Here is a 17,397-nt window from a genome sequence, read left to right on the forward strand (position 1 = left end):
AATAATACTGTATGTACACAAATGAAAATCTGTCTCTATTGGTTATTTTCCAAATTATTAACACTTACATCTTTTAACAGGTGGTAAATTGCAGTGAGGAGCAATAATGCTGTTTGACAAAACAGAGAAAATGCTGTTGCATGCCACATTTAAGGTCTCAGTTTATGGCTACCCTGACAAGGCCCTTTGGTTTTTTTGTTTTCTTTTGGAGTAAAACCGTGGTTATTATCGCATCAGCGAAAGCTGCTCAAATCTCCTATCAGACAGTCTGTTCCTTTCCGGGGAAAGCACCAAACCACCTAAAGTGAACAACCGTTCCACTGGTGCAAGTGACTTTCTATCTGCGGCAGCTTGACACCACTTTCAGTCGGCATTTTTTTGTCGGAACGGTTCAGAATCTACTTCGCCTATTTTCACCTGTTTGGTGGGAGAGGGGCTGACGGAGGATGTGGTAGCCGCAGCGGTCATGTCAGTGTGTGTGTGGGGGGGAGGAGCCCGGGGCTTATTTATCAGTGAGTTTCACGTTCCTGTGCCGGTTTGCCAGGTGCTTGCTCAGAATTCTTCGCTGTAGGTGAAAGTCTCCCCCCCCCCGCTACTTCCAAGCATTAAAAGCTGCACGGTCCTGCTCTCTCTCGCGCTCCATGTTGTCCGTTTACGTATATCTGCACGTCGCGCATACGTCGCGTCGCTCATATATTGTCATGAGACAGTCTCACGAAAAAACAAAACAAAAACAACTACCTTTGAGTACCGCAGTAACGCAGCCAGCTTGCGGGAAAGTAACAATAATCGAATTACTGTTTTTGCAAATGTACTCCCTTACTTTACGCGTTACTTGAAAAAGCAATCAGATTACAGTAATCCGTTACTTCTAACGCGTTACTGCCCATCACTGTCCGGCAGCAACCTGCTCATCACACGCCATCCAGCTACTTCTGGCAACGACTGATTGCACTTATTCAAAACACCTGGAGCAGGCGCGCTCCGTCACAAGATCACGCTTGTCAGACGTATTGGTCGTGACGTCCGTAGGTGAGGTGGCCACGTGGGCCATTTTTTGTCAAGTGGTTTCAGAAATTTAAACTGTTGTTTTATATCACTTCATTTCACACAGAGTGAAATATTTCAAGTTTTGGTTCTTGTGATTTTTATAGTGATGGCTTGCTTGTAGATGATGAAAAAATAGAATTTAGTGTCTCAAAAAATTGGAATATCACAAATTACACATTAGGTTTGTGATATTCAGGCTTCCTATTGAATCCTCCAAATTGAGGTTTCCGATTGGCTCTTTCAGAAGAAGACGGGCAGTGAAACCAAGACGCGTGTAAGAAACATGCAGACAGTGTTTATTGTTTTTGGACCCGGAAGACATTGAAAATAAAACAACACTTATACAAAAAGATAAAATAATAATGTCCCATTCAAACCATACAAAGAAACCCAATAATTTAACTGTATAAATTAAACATTTCACCGCTTCACTATGTACAATCTGGTCTGAAAAAAAAACCAAAACATGGTGTTTTTGTTTTTTTGGCCCATCTGGATAGTTTTCCCCCACCAGGTTCTCCTCTCTCTCTCTTACTCTCTCTGCTCGGAACCTCATCAGGCTCCAGCAGTAATTTAAGATGCGTTCCGGTCGAGCTATACTTATATACTTGTGTGTACTATGTATGTATTTTTTTGGGGCGGTGGGGGTGGTGTTGCTTTAATTGTGTCTATTTTTTTTCTTCTTTCTTTTTTTTTTTTTAAGTGGTGTATCCTTTAGGTGGTGCTGGTGCTGGTGCTGTACAAAAGTCTGTTGTGCAAAAGTAAAAAAATGTTTTTTAAAAGAAAACCATCTGTTACCAGCGTGGAGCTCCATCAAAGCATCAAAGTGATTTTTTTGGGGGGGGGATGGAGAGGAGGGAGTTGCTTTCTGTGTGGAGCAGTTATATAATTACACAATATACAACAATATTCATTTCTTTCACCGCCCAAAATTAGAAAAAAAGAGAACTTAATATGAACAATATGCTCAGTAAAAATGTCCCGAGACACACAGAAAACCCAAAGTCTTTGAAAGTCTCGTCTGTTACCACATGAAGACTCATCTTTCTGAGAGCAGGCGTGGGGCAAACTATGGCCCGGAGGCCCTTATGTGGCCCTGTTAAAGCTTTTTAATCCGTCCCACGATTCTTGAATTAATGATATTAATAGTCAGTGAGTCATAAAATAGCTGTATTTCCTCCATGTGTTCAGTGTTTTCAGAGTCATTTCAATAAAGAGCTAAATACCGTGGGGCTTCAGAGGATCCTGGGGAGGTGCTGGGTGGATCAGGGGTGGTTCTAGGTGGTTCTAAGTGCTTCTGGGTGGTTATAAGTGGTTTTGGGTGGTTCTCCATCTTTCTGCTGCTGCTCCGGCCCCCCCTCTGTCACATTTTAAAACCCGTTGTGGCCCCACCAGTCAAACAGTTGACCCACCCCTGGTCTAGACGGTCCAGGGGTGGTTCTAGGAGGTTCTAAGTGGTTCTGGGTGGTTCCAGTAGTGGTCAGTAGGGTGGGGCAGCCCAGCCTTTGGTCTCACCCTCGTGGGTGGATGAAAACACTGAGCAGCAGTGGCGCTAGTTGCCCACCAGGGGGCTGAGGTCATTGTGGTGGCTCCTGAGCTTCTTCTTGAAGAGGGAGATGGTAGAGGGTCGGTAGAGGATGATCCAGGGCTCCGAGGAGGAGGAGGAGGAAGAGGAGGAGGAGGAGGAGGTGGAACCGCTGATGGTCGGGATGGTGGGAGTTCTGGAGGGGAGATGGAGAATCATCATCATGTTCATCACCATCACCATCATCACTGCAACATGGTGTAGTGACTGTATAGTGCCAGCAGGGGGCCCTGGAGGACCCAGACCCAGATATTGGAGACCCTGATGGTCATGTGACCAGGTCATGTGATGGACGGTGGGTACGTACTTGATGGTGACATGCAGCAGCAGCTTGGCCACAAGGGCCACCACAGTGAGAACCAGGAGAGCAGCCAGAGCATAGATGGACCACACTGGAGGGAGGGAGAGAGAGTGAGAGAGAGAGAGAGAGAGAGAGAGAGAGGGGGAGAGAGAGAGAGAGAGAGAGAGAGTGAGAGGTCAGTCTACATACTAGATGGGCGAGTGGTGGTGGTGGAGGCGGAGGAGGTGTAGCAGGTGGAGGTGGTGTGAGAGCAGGTGGTGGTGGAGGAGGAGGTGGTGGAGCAGGTGGAGATGGTGGAGATAAAGTCCCACCCACTAACCTGCAGTGTCCTGCTGTGGCCTGCGGGGGCTGGACGTCATGACATGCAGCACCGAGCGACGCTCTGCTGTGCTGCCGTTGGACCGCTGGCTGCTGCTGCTGCTGGAGGTGGTGGTGGAGGTGCTGCCCCCGCTGGACGGCCGAGGTACTGCAGTGCTGGAGACCTCAAGATCATCATCATCATCATCGTCGTCCATGGTGGTGGAGCCCGAGTCCTGGCCTTTTACAGCTGCAAAGACAAGGACAAAAGAGGAAAAACTTTTTGTCTCTCAATATTAGACTCACTGGCTGTCTCTCTCTCTCTTGCTCTCTCAGTCACTCTGTCTCTCTCTCTCTCTCTCTTTCTTTTTGTGTGTGTGTGAGCCCAAGACGTGCTAACGTGCGAGCTGGGCTAACCTCGGTAGCGCAGCGAGAAGCCCCGCGCCTGGTTGGTGCGATCCGAGTAGAAGTAGACGATGGCAAAGTCCCCGCTGACCTTGACCTCCGACCCCTCACCCTCGCGCAATGGTGGTGGGCTGCGCCGGTCGAAGCGCGCCACCACCTGGCCACCGGAGGAGCCGGAGCTGCTGCTGCCGCCGTCCAGCAGCTCCACCATGTCCGTCTGGTCGGCCAGGTCGAAGAAGGAGAAGTGGAAGAGCAGGGCGGCGGCGCCGGCGACCTGCACTGTCCAGTAGCAGGCCCGGCCCGCTCCGTAGCGGTCCGGGAAGTCTGGAGAGTAGAGCACCCCCGATGGAGAGGTGTAGTTCCCCCCGCAGGAGCCCACCTGGGCTGCAGGTTGGAGGAGGAGAGGGAGAAGGTGGAGGAGAGAGAGCAAGGAAGGGGACGGAGGTGGATTAGGTGAGAGAGAGAGAGAGAAAGGTGGAGAAGGAAGAGGAGAGAGAGAGGGAGGGAGAGGAAGGAGGTGGAGAAGGAGGTGAGAGAGGGAGGAGGAGAGGGAGGGGGGAAGAGGAGTAGGAGGGGAGGAGGAGAGAGAGAGAGGAGGAGTAGGAGAGAGAGGGAAGGGTGGAGATGAGAGATGGAGGAGGAGAGAAAGTGAGGAGGAAGAGGGAGAGGGAAGAGAAGGAGTAGGAGAGACAGGGGGGAGCGGGGGGGAGGGTGAGAGGGAGTAGGTGAGAGAGGGAGAAAGGGGAAGAGGAAAGAGAAGAAGGAGAAGGAGAACAAATTAGCATTTGTGCTCACGTCATGACTGGGGCTCCGGGCTTGTCTAATTCCTGATATAATTTGTGATTTTGAAGGTTTTTGTCTGTGGAAGTGACGAGCGGCGCAGCACTGACTGTCAAAGACGATGACCCAGCCGTCTCCTCCGCAGGGCTGTGTGTGGTCGCCGAAGCAGACGTGGTTGCACTCAGTGCCGGGCGAGTCAGCGCGGCTGCGCTGGTCCACCTCGTTACCGCAGAAGCAGGCGTAGCCCGACTCCATGCCGGCCAGCTGCAGAGAGGGAGGCACTAGTGTTACGGTACTAGGGTTAGGATTAGGGTGGGTTAGGGTACTGGGATTAGGGTGGGTTAGGACATTCGGGTTAGAGTTAAGGTGGGTTAGGGTACTAGGGTTAGAGTTAGAGAGGGTTAGGGTTGGTTAGGGTACTAGGGTTGGTTAGGGTACTAGGGTTAGAGTTAGAGTGGGTTAGGGGGCTGGGGTTAGGGTGGGTTAGAGTATTAGGGTTAGAGTTAAAGTGGGTTAGGGTACTGGGGTTAGGGCACTAGGGTTGGAGTTAGGGTGGGTTAGGGTACTAGGGTTAGAGTTAGAGTGGGTTAGGGTGCTGGGGTTAGGGTGGGTTAGAGTATTAGGGTTAGAGTTAAAGTGGGTTAGGGTACTGGGGTTAGGGCACTAGGGTTGGAGTTAGGGTGGGTTAGGGTACTAGGGTTAGAGTTAGAGTGGGTTAGGGTGCTGGGGTTAGGGTGGGTTAGAGTTAAGGTGGGTTAGGGTACTGGGGTTAGGGTGGGTTAGGGCACTAGGGTTGGAGTTAGGGTGGGTTAGCGTACTAGGGTTAGAGTTATAGGTTTAGGGTTAGGATAATAGGGATACGTGCCACTTAGGGTTAAGGTTCTACTTAGATATATTTTAAAAAAGAACAACAAAAACCCTGCCTGTTCCTTGTTTCGTTACAAACAGAGTCCAATTGAATTGAGGGAAAACCAAAGAAGCGATTCAGTAGGGGAAAAACATGCACTTGTCCTGTTTCCGTTTTTTCCTCACAGGGCCTTAAACGCTACACAAAGGAATGAGTCAATTCAGAGCAAATCAGATGCTGCTTTCAAGTTTTCACCGCTTCTGTTTCTCGCCCACCAGATGGCGCCAAACAGGAACTCAAGTGCTCCGGATGTCCAGTACGTTTAAAAATACAACAAAAAGCTCTTTTAAATAAACATCGTCCAAAGGTTTGTAGCCACGCAGTAGACGGCTGGACTCCACTCGCTTCACGAGTTTTCACCAGGAATGGACTTTATCCAGTTAATTCCATAATTAACACACAAGGAAATCACAGCATTAAAAAATAAAATACAATTTCACTGTATTTAATTTAATACTCTAAGCCTAACCCCACTCTAACCCTAACCCTTTTATGTCCTATCACCCTGGCGTTATCCAAGATCAGTGGCATCCGTTAGCTATAGGGTGGGTGAGGGCTAGGGTAATAGTGTTAGTGATGCTGAAACTCAACTTGTGGTTAGGGTCAGGGTCAGGGTCAGGGTTAGGGATGGGTGGGTTAAGGTAATAGGGATAGGTTTGGATAATTGTGTGTTACGGATGGAGTAGTAGGGTTAGTGACGCTAAAACTCAACTTGTGGTTCATTCCGGAGGCCTTCACCACGAGTAAAGACTCACCTTAAAAGGTAAAGGTGGGTCAGGGTAATAAGGTTAGGGTTAGAGTTAGCGTTATCGTTAGCCTCACCTTGTACCTCTGCTTCCGACAGAAGCTGATACAGTTCTGGATGGTGAGCTTGTTGGAGGTGTCGCTGGGTCCTGACAGGGCTGGCGGGTCTCCGCTGTCTCTGAAGCAACCCAGGTTCCCGGGCACTGCGGAGAGAGAGAGAGAGAGAGAGAGCATGGTGGTTTCAGTCCTTCTTGAAAATCACAAATTTTTTGGAGCCAATACTGAGCCATTCATTTTTTTGTACATTCGTTCGTTTGTTCGTCCCCCATTTCCACCGGCCCCCCGACAGCCTTGTCAGCTTCCGTGTGGGTCCCCCCTTCAACCATCAGCTGTTCAACTGTAGAAAAAAGTCTGACGAGGGCGACAGAGCGGCAGCAGCAGGAATCACATGATTTACTCTGACGAATCTCCCGTGATTCAATTCACTTGAATTTTCAATAGAAGTGCCGTGAAAATGAGGACAAACTGGGTTTAGAATCGACTGCTTCATATTGGTCACGAGGCACCACGACCTGAAGTAACCCAGCAGCAGCAGTAACGGACAGAGGGATGGATGGAGGGATGGATGAATGGAGAGATGGATGGAGGAAGGGATGTAGGGATGGACGGATGAATGAGAGATGGATGAATGTGGAGCTGGAAGGGTGCAGGGATGGATGGATGGATGGAGGGATGAAAGGAGAGATGGGTGTATGTCGGGATGGATGGATGGCTGAATGGAGAGATGGATGGAAGGATGGAGGGATGGATGGATGGAGGCATGAAAGGAGAGATGGGTGTATGTCGGGATGGATGGATGGCTGAATGGAGAGATGGATGGAAGGATGAGGGATGGATGGATGGATGGAGGGATGAAAGGATAGATGGGTGTATGTCAGGATGGATGGATGGCTGAATGGAGAGATGGATGGAGGGATGGAGGGATGGATGGAGAGATGGATGGAGGGATGGAGGGATGGATGGAGAGATGGACAGACTCTGCCAATAACAAGGCACCAGTGACTTGGAGAAAATGGGAGATGATTCCACCATACTGATAGGTGGAGCAGTTATTTCATCAAAGTCACTGAGCTTCACCAGGTGCCTCTGTCCAGGGAGGTACCCAAACTAAGGCCCGCGGGCCCAAATCCAGACCTCCTGGACAAGAATCCATAAAAAAAATCAAAGATGTTCCACTTCGACGTGACTGTTGCGCCTTCTTGGTCGGAAAGACTGCCTCCACCCCCCCCCCCCCCCCCCCCAACCCCTTTCCCCGCCCCCTCAGCAGCAGAAGTCACTCTGCGAAGTGAAGCATTTTTCCACCACGAAAAACCTCCAGATTTCTTTCTTTCACTCTTTCTCTCTTCATTGTGTGTGTCTCAGCAAGTATCCCCTCCTTCCCCTCTGAGGGCAGGTGTGGGTGGAGCCCCACCGAGGTGAGGGATCAGAGGTCACGGGAGCGACATATGAACCAGCATGTTCAAAGCACAGAGCCCACAGGTGGCTTGCAAAGCATGATGGGAAAATACATGAAAAAAAACATAAAAACAAAACGAGAACAAAACCACCTGATCCACAACTGATCTAAATATGATCCACACTTGCTCTAAACCTGATCTAAACCTGATCTAAACCTGATCTGTCACTACAATTGCAGGTGTCTTAGCGTCCTCTGACTTAATCTGCTGCCATGGAACTTTCTGGACACTCCATGGGGATCCTGATACAACAGTGTGCGTGTGTGTGTGTGTGTGTGAGAGAGAGAGAGGGAGAGAGAGAGAGAGAGTGCGTGAGTGTGTGTGTGAAGTCAGTGCGCTGACACAGCGAGGAGACAGAGAGGTTTTTAAAATGTTTAGATCATCCCAACCACATGATGATAACAGAGAGAGAGAGGATGAGAGAGAGAGAGAGAGAGATTACTGGAAACACCAGTGGCTGTGTTGTTTGACCCCATGTGACCCCAGAGTGACTCAGGCTCACCTGGGTGGCAGGTCATGACTCAGGAGGAGGAGGATGAGACACCTGGAGCAGCATCAGCAAATTGAAAGCAAATATTTGGGGAAAGAAAGAAAAAAATAAAACAAAAAACGAGAAAAACACAGACGGAAAGAAAACAAGAGGCCGACCGCAGTGTTCGTCAACTCCGTAGCGCCACCCACAGACGCTGACGGTGCAGCAGTAGTAGATGTAGCAGTGGACAGCAACTGGGTTTGTAACCCGCAACTTATCCAAATAGATGGCAGAAATAATAAAACCATTACTAACACAAACGCAACAACATTGCAAGAACTCACAAACGTGAAAGAAACGTAGTACTCGAGACTGGTCTTGGTCTACACCCCACTGCACAGAAACAGACAAAAGGCACGGAGCAAAAGCCAGAGAACAAAGGAGTAATAACACTACCGTACGTCAGAGGTGTCACTCAATGCATCTAAAGAGCCATGAGGAAACATGCCATAAACGCACCGGTACAACCATACCAAAAAACTCTGTCAGATCTGAGTACACCCCAGGGATAAAATTGATCAGGACAAAAAAAAAATGCCATGTTATTTATTAAATTCCTTGTCTTTCGTGCCATAAGACCTACGGGGAGGAGTTTTCAACACATGCAAATGAACGTGAAATGTGAAAAAAGGAGATGGCACTAAGACACACCGGATCAATAAAAGACAAGACCCACCAGCAGAACCTCGAATCAGCCATAACGGATCATTGTAGAATGGAAAATCTGCAAAGATCCTCGCCCCTAACCCCGCTAACCAACACCTGGAGCCCCGCCCCGGAGGGGAGGAGTGGTCTGACAGTGGTGAGAGGTGTTCCCCACCTGTCCAAAATCTGACTGGCGGTTTGCACCTCCATGATACCAGCTAATATTAACACATCGCCACCCAGGCGACCTGAGGAAGACGGAAGCCACCGTCCAAACAAGTCAAGGTACGAAGGTAACGCCTCAAAATATAAACATGTCTGTTATAGAAGAAATATGCTTATAATAATCTGCATCCATGATGTGTTTCCGTGATTGTGGAAAACCGGGGCCAACACGTCCTGATTCAACAATACCACATCCAGAAAAAGCTTCCCTCCTTCCACTCCTCCTATCGGCCAATCAAAAGCGAGCTATAAATTGGGTTAGCGGTGTGAAATGGGGTCACTGGAGGAAAAGAAGTCCAGGATAGACTGAAAAGACAGCGAACAAAGAGTCAAAGAGCCACACAGGGTCGAGCAGCAGCAGCAGCAGCAGCAGCCGCCAGGCACCATTTTACCACTTTAATGGATTCTGAACCTTTTTGTATCATCTATCCATCTATCTATCTATCTGTCTATCTATGTCTATTTAGTATCTATCCAGAACCTATCTATCTATCTGTCTATCTATGTCTATTTAGTATCTATCCAGAACCTATCTATCTATCTATCTATCTATCTATCTGTCTATCTATGTCTATTTAGTATCTATCCAGAACCTATCTATCTATCTATCTATCTGTCTATCTATGTCTATTTAGTATCTATCCAGAACCTATCTATCTATCTATCTATCTATCTATCAAGAACCTATCTATCTATTGTGTGTTGTGTGTATGTGTTTATATCCGTTTTGCCTGGTTGGTGTATCTGTTTTTCACTCTGTCCTGTCTGCCACCCTGGCTCACTCTGCTCCTTTCTCTCTTTCTCTGTCTCTCCTCTATCTTTCTACTTCACCCCAACTACTCATAGGCAGATGATCGCCCTCTGGAGTCTGGTTCTGCCCTAGGTTTCTTCCCACAGGGGAGTTTTTCCCAGCCAGTGTCGCATCTTGCTTGCTCCGGGGGCCCGGTTGGTTCTCTCTGATTGTATAAAGTGCTTTGAGACGCCTTTGGTTGTGATTTAGCGCTGTACAAATAAAAGTTTATTATTATTATTATTATTATCTATCTATCTATCTATCTATCTATAGAAAGTTAGAGTTAAGGAGTCACGCAGGGTTGAGCAGCAGCCACCGCCATCATTTTACTTCTTTAATGGTTCCAGAACCTCTTTACAAGAGTGAGAGACAGGGACAGGATGAAAGAAGAAGAAAGGAATGGAAAAGGAGGAGTGGTGGACTCAGTCTGGCAGGTGGATGGAGGGATGGAGGAGGAGTGGTGGACTCACTCTGGCAGGTGGAGATGTCGCAGTACCTCCAGTAGATCCCGTCCTCGTGGTCGGCGATGTAGCACCATGGCTGCACGTCTCCGTCCGGGTTCCTGAAGGTCAAACACAGAGAAACGTTGACCTTCAGTCACCTTGAAACTGACTTTGATTCACATTCATCCCCCCAGTTTCTCTTTTTAACTTAATTCGACAGGTTGTAATATAACAAGTAAATAAATAAATAAAAATAAATGTGTGTTTGTGGTTTTTGTGTGTGTGTGTGAGTTTGTATATGTAAATGTGTGTTTATAGATGTATACATATACTGTACATATATGTACAGTATATGCATGGATATACTGTATCCATGTGTGTGTGTGTTTGAGTGTGTGTGTGTGTGTGTGTCAAAGCAATGACACAATGAGGACTAAATGGAGGAGAAGGACACACACACACACACACACACACACACACACACACACACACACAGTGGAATCAGGAAGCTGAAATGGAAACGACCCCAAACAAAAGGTGAAACTAGAGCCCCCTCGTTCCCCCCGCAGCCTCCTTCTTTTTTCTTTCTTTCTTTTTTTACCTCTAAATTGCGACAATGAGGGAGAAAAGAAGAAGAAGAAAAGGAAGAAAAAGGGGCTCAGCCTTTTAGCTGCTGCTGCTGTTAATGCTGCTGCTACTGCTGCTGTTACTATTGTTGTTACTGCTGCTGCTGCTGCTGCTGTTGTTGTTTCTGTTGTTACTGTTGCTGCTGCTGTTACTGCTGCTGTTGTTGTTTCTGTTGTTACTGTTGCTGCTGCTGTTACTGCTGCTGTTGTTGTTTCTGTTGTTACTGTTGCTGCTGCTGTTACTGCTGCTGCTGTTCTTGTTTCTGTTGTTACTGTTGCTGCTGCTGTTACTGCTGCTGCTGTTGTTGTTTCTGTTGTTACTGTTACTGCTGCTGCTGCTGCTGCTGTTCTTGTTTCTGCTGTTACCGTATTACCCCGCAAAGAAGACTCATGTCGCCCCCAAGTGTCGGGGAGGAGGACATGTTGCCATTAGTAATTAGACTTTCTTAGTCGCATGTAAAACTGGGACAAAGACAGAAGTCTGATGAGATGAGAAAACCGAATTTTGAACAAAGCTGTGTATGTAAACGTCATCACTGACTGACCTGAAACCAGAGGAGGAGCTGAAAACAACCACCGCGGCTCCACTTCCCCCTTGTTTGGCCCCCGAGCCGATTTAAAAAGTGGTGGCAAAGCCACTGGTCTGGATTTTAAGGTCAACGGCAGATGGGAGTCAAAAGAATTTACTGGCCTCAGAGAAAGACTCTTTAATCGACTCCGAGGGGTTTAGCGTGCAAACGGCTGCTGCTGCTGCCCGGATGAATGGTGCCATTCAAGAGGAGCGAGCGGTAAAAGTGGCAGGGCACTGGTGGTGGGTGGGTGGGTCATCCACACTGAGAGGGGTCCACTAGGGTGATGACACCTCACCCAATGTTGAAGCACTGGAGCTAAAAAACGAAATCACTACAAATAACTGAAAAAAGGATTGAGTAAAGAAAAAGATCTTTAAGCTATAAGACAGTCGAATAAAAAGACATAGAAGAAATAGGGACAATAATAATATGGTGGCCTCAGACCTTGGCCTACTAGCTAGGGCAAATTATGAAAATCTGCAAACTAAATCGTTACCAAAGAATGTCTTCACCAATGTGTTTGTAAAGGTGTGTAGTAAGAGGTCTTAAAATGTTGAAACTCACTCCTGTATGTTTTTTCATAAAAACTGCTCAAAGTTGGGCTGCCCGTTATCGATTTTCCAAAAATCGAAAATGTTCAGTTTGGCCTTTAGTAACTTGTGAGGGGTCAAACTAGGGGATTTTCATGATTCCCGAGTAGGGCTGCACAATATATCGTAAATGTATCAGATTAAATATCAGATGAAATGCCCTAACTATATGGTGGCCTCGACCTGTGGTGGCCTCAGCCTCAACCTACAGTGGCCTCAACCTCAATGTACAAATGGCCTCAACCTACGGTGGCCTCAACCAACACTGTACTTTATTCAACTCCTAATGACTACAACCACCCCTCCCCCAGCGGAGATAGGGACCTGGGCACTACACCACAACACATCAGGGCTTTGACCCGAGTCGTACCGTAAATTTCCCAACATTTAGAAAATGGCCGTGTGTAAAATCTGCCGTTGAGCTGCACCGTTCCAGCCGGACGGACGCGGGACGATGAACAGGGATGATTCAATTGAGCTCTGTGATATAAAGAAACAAGTGAATAATAATGAATGAATGGGAGCAGCGTGATTAACAGTCATGTGATATTTTACTGCTGGGAAGAGTCCTGGCCCGGACACCGGAGCAGTTGTTCTTATTCTCCTCCTCCCCCTCCTCTTGACCCTCCTCCTCCTCCTCCTCCTCCTCGGGCTCCGACGAACCACGTCGCAGGAGGACAAAGAGACGATTCCTCCACTCGTCCCAGATTCCCAGTTCCTCCCAGAGACTGGACTCCTCTCTCTCCCTCTCTCTCTCTCTTTTTATGGTAGGCCATAAAGTTGCAATGGAAGAGGGGCGGCAGTTGATGGCCTTCACCTCCTCCTACTCCACTTCTCCCTCCTCCACTAACTTCTCCTCCTCTTCTCCATCCTCCTCCTCTTCCTCCTCTGCCTCCTCCAGGAAGAGGAGCAGCAGTCAGTGATTGAGTCTGTGTTTTCAGCTGCTCCAGTTTTTCCGCTTTGCAACATCTGACACCTCTATTCTACTCTATTCTATTCTATTCTATTCTAAAGCGGCCAGTTAAAGCTGAGACGGGCGGCCAAACCCGGCTTCCCATGATCCACCTGGGTCCTGGGTCTCAGCCCCACAGCCCCTCGGTCCCTTTGTCTCATCTGGTCTCACAAAAGCACCATTGGCCCTCGGGGGGGTTCAGACCTTCACCACCAGCTCTCAGGTTTCTCATCCCACCCTCTCAGTTTCACTCCCCCCGCCCCAACTGGAACCTTTAGATCAGGGGGTACCCAAACTAAGGCAGCGGGCCCACATGTGGCCCCGTCCGAACAACTGAAGTGGTCTCAAACAACCCACAGACACATGGCTATGTTTTACTTTTATTACATAATATTTGTTCCCTATAATAAAATAGCAGCATTTCATGATCGAGGTTGCTGCTGTATTTAATTGAAATTTGACTTCAGTTTTTCACTGTTTGAAGTTTTTTCAAGCAGCAGAGGACAGGTGGGTCATAAATCAGCTGGACGGAACCTGACCTTTGACCTCTGAAACCCCCCGGTCACAGGTGAAAAGGGGCCCCTGGTTCAGACAGGTGGGAGACCAGTGGATAAAGGTGTGGATGTGAAGGTGAAGCAGTGCATTCTGGGAAGGTAAAGCCCGGATATTTTGAATTGCAAAACTGCCAGTCATGCAAACAAGGAAAATATTTGCAAAATATTCAAATTGTGCAATAAACCCATCCGACAACAAAGGAATCAAAGCTGACTGGGGTGGGTGGACTAGGGTGGGTGGGCTGGGGTGGGGGGGGGTGGGAGACGGTCTGGATGGAATGTTTTGGTGAGCCACCTCACAGGAGGAAACAATCTATCACGGGATGTTCTGTAGAAAACACGTTGCTTTAATGTCAATTGAAAATGAACCAAAGCAAAGTTGCAACCAAATCAGTATCTTTGAAGCTCCACGGTATTTAGCTCTTTATTGAAATGACTCTGAAAACAGTGCAAACATGGAGGAAATACAGACAGTGTATGAACGACTGACTATTAATATAATTTCTTCAAGTTAGGCTGAAGGGCCAAATTAAAAAGCTTAACGGGCCTCATATGGCCTCTAGGCTGTAGTTTGCCCATTCCTGAGCCAAAGCTCATCCAACAAGGTGGACGTGGAGTCGCAGGACAACCGCCCGCTTCCTTCTGCAGCAGCAGCAGCAGCAGCAGCAGCAGCAGCAGCAGCAGCGTGCACAAATGCTCGACCCTTGACCTCGTACATGCCATAAATACCACAAAGCAGCAGCCACTTTGCTGCTGCCACCCCCCGATTAGCAACTTTTTATGTCTGAATAAAGCTGTTAGTGAGCTAGAAAAGCTGTGAGCAGCATCGCTGCAGCGGCCCAAGAAACAGCTGGAGCTGCTGCAATGCCAAGCAACGCTTCTACGGACTGGTGGTGTTGGGAAAATTAGCACGTATGCTAAAGCTAAAACGCCAAAGCAAAACTAGGAATGCAACAGCACAGTTCTACCACGGTTCCCTCAGTCTGCATCACATATTTTTCTGCTGTCCACAGTTAATGGTACAGTTTGGAAATCTTCATATCAAACTACTCAGACGAGCAAAGGCAAATTTGTACTGTAAAAAAAATAATTAAAGCTGTGAGCAGCATTCAAGAGACTAAGCCATTGTAGGTTTTATGCAATATTTAAAAACCAAGGTCTTGTCTGTCAAATAAAGTATTGAGTCTCCAACATTTACGGTTCTTGAACTTCTTGATTTTGTTTTCTTAAAATAGTCATTTTTTTAAATGAAAAAAACAAATGGAAATAGCTCACTTCCTGTTTGTTGTGGACCAAAAAAACAGAGGCTACGAAACAGGTCCTGAAGAGAGGAACGGCCTTCTTAGTGGCCACAAAGTCATTTTAGTTTTCTGGTGTTTCGAGGGGAATTTTGAGTGTACTGTAATTTTTAAGAGCCATAAAATTGTAAAAACTGTTGTGGTCTCACAAGTTTGATACAGAATATTTAATCATTAAGTTTCAAGCCTCTAAAATTTGTGACTCTTGACTTTTGCGCTTTTCGATTTTTTAAAACAAGTGAAAATAGCTTGCTTCCGGTTTGTAGGAGGTCAAACGTCATAACGCATTAAATGTAGGTCATGATATGAGTAACGAGTGGGTTTTTGTCCGGCGTCTCTACAACCTTCCTAGTAGCCACAAGGGCCATTTAAGTGTTTTTTGGGTAGTGTGTAGGGGGTGCTAGCTTTCTTTTCATACATGAAATTATTGGCCACCTCCAATCTGTGTGCAAAATTTGGTGAGATTTGGAGAATCTACAGGGGATCAAATGAAGGTCAAATTGCAGTTCCAGAGGTGTTTTTTTTCACTTTGGCTGAGTCCTGAATGACATGACAATGACATAATCAAACCGCAAAAAAGTTTACAGCTATCCAATAAACTGCTAGTGAGCTGGAAAAGCTGCAAGCAGCATCGCAGTGGCCTAGGAAACAGCCAGAGCTCCCAGTGGACTGGTGGTGTGGAAAAATGAGCAAGTATGCTAAAGCTAAAAATGCCCTCAACAAAAAAAGCCCCATACGCACTGTTTCTCACCTCCTTCTTGGTCGCTGCGTGCCCTGAACGCACCGTTCAAAGCAAAAAACCTCAGTCCGACCAATGGCCTCGCAACAGTAGAACCCTAGACATGGGCCCAGCCCCAACCCCCCTGACCCCTCCCACCCTCACCCACCTGCAGTAGTTGTGGGGGCCTAGCCCCCCCTCTCCGTTGGGGTACTTGACGGTGTTGTATGGGTGCTGGAAGGTCTCGTTCCAGTACAGGCAGGCCTTCCCGGACCCGGACCCGGCCGTCCTGTTCTGGACCCCACGGTAGTCCTCGCCGTTGGCAGTGTAGCACTCTGGACGGACACCAGGGGGTGACGCACGCACACACACACACACACACACACACACACACACACACACACACACACACACACACACACACACACACACACACACCAGACAAGACAAGACATGGGTTAACACCAGGGGTTAAAGCTCTGCAAGGGGTGTTATATACCAAGTCACTGCTAGAGCTGCTGGTGAGTAACTAAGTAACTGGTGCGTTACCCCTCTACAACTCTTCCCCTACTGAGTAACTCGAGCAATAGGTGTCAAACCTCTGGCCCGCAGGTTTGACACCTATTGCTCGAGTTACTCAGTCTCTGCAGTGGCTCCCTTTAGTGTTGAGGAAAAAAACAACAACAAAAACAACATAATAACATGCAAACTCATTTTAGTCATTTTTTTTGCTCTGCAAGGGGTGTTAGAGCTGGTGAGTAACTAAGTAACTGGTGAGTAACTAAGTAACTGGTGGGTAACTAAGTAACTGGTGGGTAACTCAGTAACTGGTGAGTAACTAAGTAACTGGTGGGTAACTAAGTAACTGGTGAGTAACTAAGTAACTGGTGGGTAACTAAGTAACTGGTGTGTAACTAAGTAACTGGTGCGTTATCCCTCTACAACTCTTCCCCTACTGAGTAACTTGAGCAATAGGTGTCAAACCTCTGGCCCGCAGGTTTGACATCTATTGCTCGAGTTACTCAGTCTCTGCAGCGGCTCCCTTTAGTATTGAGGAAAAAAACAACAACAAAAACAACATAATAACACGCAAAATCATTTTAGTCATTTTTATGGCCCCGTTTAGTAGAGGGCATTTTTGCAGCGTGTGAAGAAAAGCATTAAAAAAAAAAAAAAAAAGAGATACGAAGCTGTCTCCAAAAATATCTGCAAGTACACGGAAACGCTAGAAACAAGTTATGCCAGGCCTTATATGGCGCTGTGGTTTTACTCCCTGAAGGCGGAAGAAGAAGAAGACCTGGAGCCCGGTGTATTCACAGAGGTAGCAGTTAGCTCACTAACAGCACAGCAAAGACGGCAAAGAACACAGAGACGGTGTTGATAGACAACAAAGTTGCACTTCTACTTCGAGTTACTTACACACCATCTCCGCCATCTTTGCGTCATATCCACAAACGTTTTTTGCGCTAAGGACACGCCCAGAAATGCGGCACCCGATGAGTCAGAAGCACAAATTGCGCTCTCGTAACCCTGCCGCATTTTGAGACCTAGATTGTCAGATATTGTAAAGTGGGTGCAAACGTCAATCACTGGATGTTCACTTTCCAACGGAATACTTTATTTTGATTGCTTTCGAATAACGTGCATTCTCCTGAACTCCTGAACTCACGTACCAAATCACTGCTGGAGCTGGTTAGTTACTCGCCAGTTATTTAGTTACTGTGAGTGACTTCACTAGAACTCTTCCCCTATTAAGTAACTAGAAGCAATAGGCGTCAAACCTCTGGTCCGCTGCCAGGTCATTAAACAGCAACGTGTAACCACTGACGCTATTCTGGCTGCCATCTCCATCACCACGTGTGT

The 17,397-nt window shown here is 47.4% G+C and overlaps 1 protein-coding gene across 1 annotated transcript in view; it reads right to left on the reverse strand.

Moving 5' to 3' along the window:
* Window positions 1–1,325: 1,325 nt before the first annotated feature.
* Window positions 1,326–17,397, reverse strand: part of kremen1 (kringle containing transmembrane protein 1) — a 26,004-nt gene continuing 9,932 nt past the window's right edge. The window contains exons 2-9 of the mRNA XM_076025700.1: window positions 15,704–15,869; window positions 10,252–10,343; window positions 6,148–6,272; window positions 4,529–4,682; window positions 3,651–4,022; window positions 3,256–3,483; window positions 2,943–3,027; window positions 1,326–2,771 (exon numbers count right to left, since the gene is read on the reverse strand). Of these exons, the coding sequence (XP_075881815.1) occupies window positions 2,603–2,771; window positions 2,943–3,027; window positions 3,256–3,483; window positions 3,651–4,022; window positions 4,529–4,682; window positions 6,148–6,272; window positions 10,252–10,343; window positions 15,704–15,869 (1,391 nt within the window). The 3' untranslated portion in view covers window positions 1,326–2,602. The remainder of the gene's footprint in view (window positions 2,772–2,942; window positions 3,028–3,255; window positions 3,484–3,650; window positions 4,023–4,528; window positions 4,683–6,147; window positions 6,273–10,251; window positions 10,344–15,703; window positions 15,870–17,397) is intronic.

This window comes from Nelusetta ayraudi, unplaced genomic scaffold, assembly GCF_046127955.1.
Source record: "Nelusetta ayraudi isolate G7.1 ecotype Tasmania unplaced genomic scaffold, CSIRO-AGI_Nayr_v1 ptg000018l, whole genome shotgun sequence".
Classification (NCBI taxonomy): Eukaryota; Metazoa; Chordata; class Actinopteri; order Tetraodontiformes; family Monacanthidae; genus Nelusetta; species Nelusetta ayraudi.